The following is a 2,500-nucleotide window of genomic DNA, read 5'->3' as shown; positions in this document are numbered from 1 at the left end:
TCTTTTGTTTTGTTATACAACTTGTACTAAATGCAACAGAGATATATATGCATGCATAACGTATTACTTTGATTAAAACAGTTATTAAGGTGGTCGTTATATTCTGCTAGGCAAACATTACCTTTACTCTGCCTTTGCACAAAGGTCGAAACCACCATCCCAGGAGACGGTATAAAATTCAAAATGACTAAGACCAAAAAAATGCACGATAATACACACACCCATTCATATACAATCATACTCCCTCAAAAAACACATTAAACGCAGGCACAAACACTTACACAAAACCATTTACAATAAACGTAAATAAACACAAGATCAGCCTCCAATTTGCCTAAAAGACGCAGCAACATCAAGGAGCAGAATCTTGAGCAGGTTTCTTGGCAGCGACAACGGCAACACAGGATCCCTTCCCGTCCAGCATGGGCTTCCCTTCCTCCGAACTCTTCTGCTTCTTGTCTGATTCTATTTCTTCTTCTGTTGAATAAAGAAGTAATTAAGGTAATGGCATGGTAGTTGCAACAGAGAGGGCTTGAGTGGCAGAGCCCTGGCTTTGCAATCGCAAGGTCCTGGGTTCGTGCCCGGCCAGCCCCTCAAACTCGACTTAGCTTTGAGTACTGGCATCCTGCAGGGGTCAAAGTCAGGGAGGAAAGGAACTGGTGATCCTGTCTCATTAGCTTGTTTCTCAACGAACTAGTACTAATATGACAGGAGCGCAAGACAAACCAACCACAACATGATGATATGGTGACGAGGGTAAAGGAATAAGATTTACCCGTAATTGGGTATTGTTTAAGGCACTTACAATATCAAAGATGGTCTTCATATGAATGAGGATTTCAATTTCTGATAACGAGAAAAAGGATACCAGTAATGATGGTAGAAAATCCCACCTTTCACAAAAATGGTTTAATGAAGGGTCGATATACTTCTGATTTCCACCTTGAGATGGCGGAACAGTTGTCCAATCTTTTAATAAATCTATTTTATGTACAGCGGAATTATGTGCCATTTCATCAATACGATATAGTGATTTGTCATTCAACACTGACTGTAATGGTAATAATAGTAAAGACGGTATTGCAAATGATATCTTTTACCAATACAATTCTAATCTTCCAATGTATTGATTGCCAATTTATTACTGATGTCCTTCTTATCACAGTAATAGCTATCATCATCATGCTGACGGAAATATCAATGCTAGCAGTGTCATGGTTATTAGAATAACTAGTATCTATAACAAACATGTTAATAACAATGATACTGATGAAAAATATGTATCTACATTTACTATCTAGTACCTATAGGCTTTGAAAGAGGAAAGTGTACTGTGTGTGTGTGTGTGTGTGTGTGTGTGTGTGTGTGTGTGTGTGTGTGTGTGTGTGTGTGTGTATGTGTGTGTGTGCGTGTGTGTGTGCGTGTGCGTGTGCGTGTGCATGTGTGTGTGCGTGTTCGTGTGCGTGTGCGTGTGTGTGTTTGTACTTACGCCAATATATAAAATAACAGTCCTACCTTTCTCAGCAATTTTCTTCCTAAGGTAAACATAGTAGACGAAGACATAAACGGCAGCTCCACCTAGAGAAATGTAAGCGAAGACCCTGAAGGCGGTTGGGAGCCCGTAGTTCGAAATCAGGTACCCTCCGAACAGCGCCCCGACGCCACGGCCTGTGAGGGTGACGTATTATTGGCTAAATAGAACGAGAGAGTAGGTGAAGGTGCGTATATTTGCGTGTATGCATGGCTTGTATAGAGTGACCATTCATTATATTTTTATGTACTTATCTACATATTTAAATGTTTGGTTTTGTAATTGTTATAATTTTCGCTATTTTCTAATCTAGTAATATACGTAAGTAATGTATATATAGCAACTATATATATCCATATAACATATACCACAGTACTTGAAAACAAATAGCTTCCTACTATAAAATGAATCACAAAACCTCTAAACAAAGGATTCACTCCCTTACTTAAATGCAAATGACAACTCCATACTATACAAAACAAGCCTCAGAACCTCTAAATAAAGGATTCACTCCCTTACCCAGATAATAATGTGTGGCGCCTGAAACAAATGACAGCTTCATACTATATAAAACAAGCCACAGAACCTCTAAATAAAGGATCCACTCCCTTATTTAAAAACAAATGACAACTCCATACTATACAAAACAAGCCTCTAAACCTCTGAACAAAGGATCCACTCCCTTACTTGAAAACAAATAACAACTCTATACTATACAAAATAACTTCTAAACCTCTAAACAAAGAATTCACTCCCTTACTTAAATACAAATGATAACTCCATGCTATACAAAACAAGCCTCAGAACCTCTAAACAAAGGATCCACTTCCTTACCCAGAGAATAATGTGTGGCGCCTGAAACAAATGACAGCTTCATACTATATAAAACAAGCCACAGAACCTCTAAATAAAGGATCTACTCCCTTATTCGAAAACAAATGACAACTCCATACTATACAAAACAAGCCG

General features: G+C 38.3%; 1 protein-coding gene across 1 annotated transcript in view; it reads right to left on the bottom strand.

The window, feature by feature from the left end:
- Positions 1-2,500, bottom strand: part of LOC113829516 (major facilitator superfamily domain-containing protein 6-like) — a 12,689-nt gene that overhangs the window by 63 nt on the left and 10,126 nt on the right. The window contains exons 11-12 of the mRNA XM_070136266.1: positions 1,516-1,668; positions 1-477 (exon numbers count right to left, since the gene is read on the bottom strand). The exon at positions 1-477 is cut by the window's left edge and continues 63 nt beyond it. Of these exons, the coding sequence (XP_069992367.1) occupies positions 353-477; positions 1,516-1,668 (278 nt within the window). The 3' untranslated portion in view covers positions 1-352. The remainder of the gene's footprint in view (positions 478-1,515; positions 1,669-2,500) is intronic.

Source organism: Penaeus vannamei, chromosome 21 (genome assembly GCF_042767895.1).
Source record: "Penaeus vannamei isolate JL-2024 chromosome 21, ASM4276789v1, whole genome shotgun sequence".
NCBI lineage: Eukaryota > Metazoa > Arthropoda > Malacostraca > Decapoda > Penaeidae > Penaeus > Penaeus vannamei.
The sequence above is the reverse complement of the archived record's forward strand: the minus strand, read 5'-3'. Positions and strand labels throughout refer to the sequence as shown.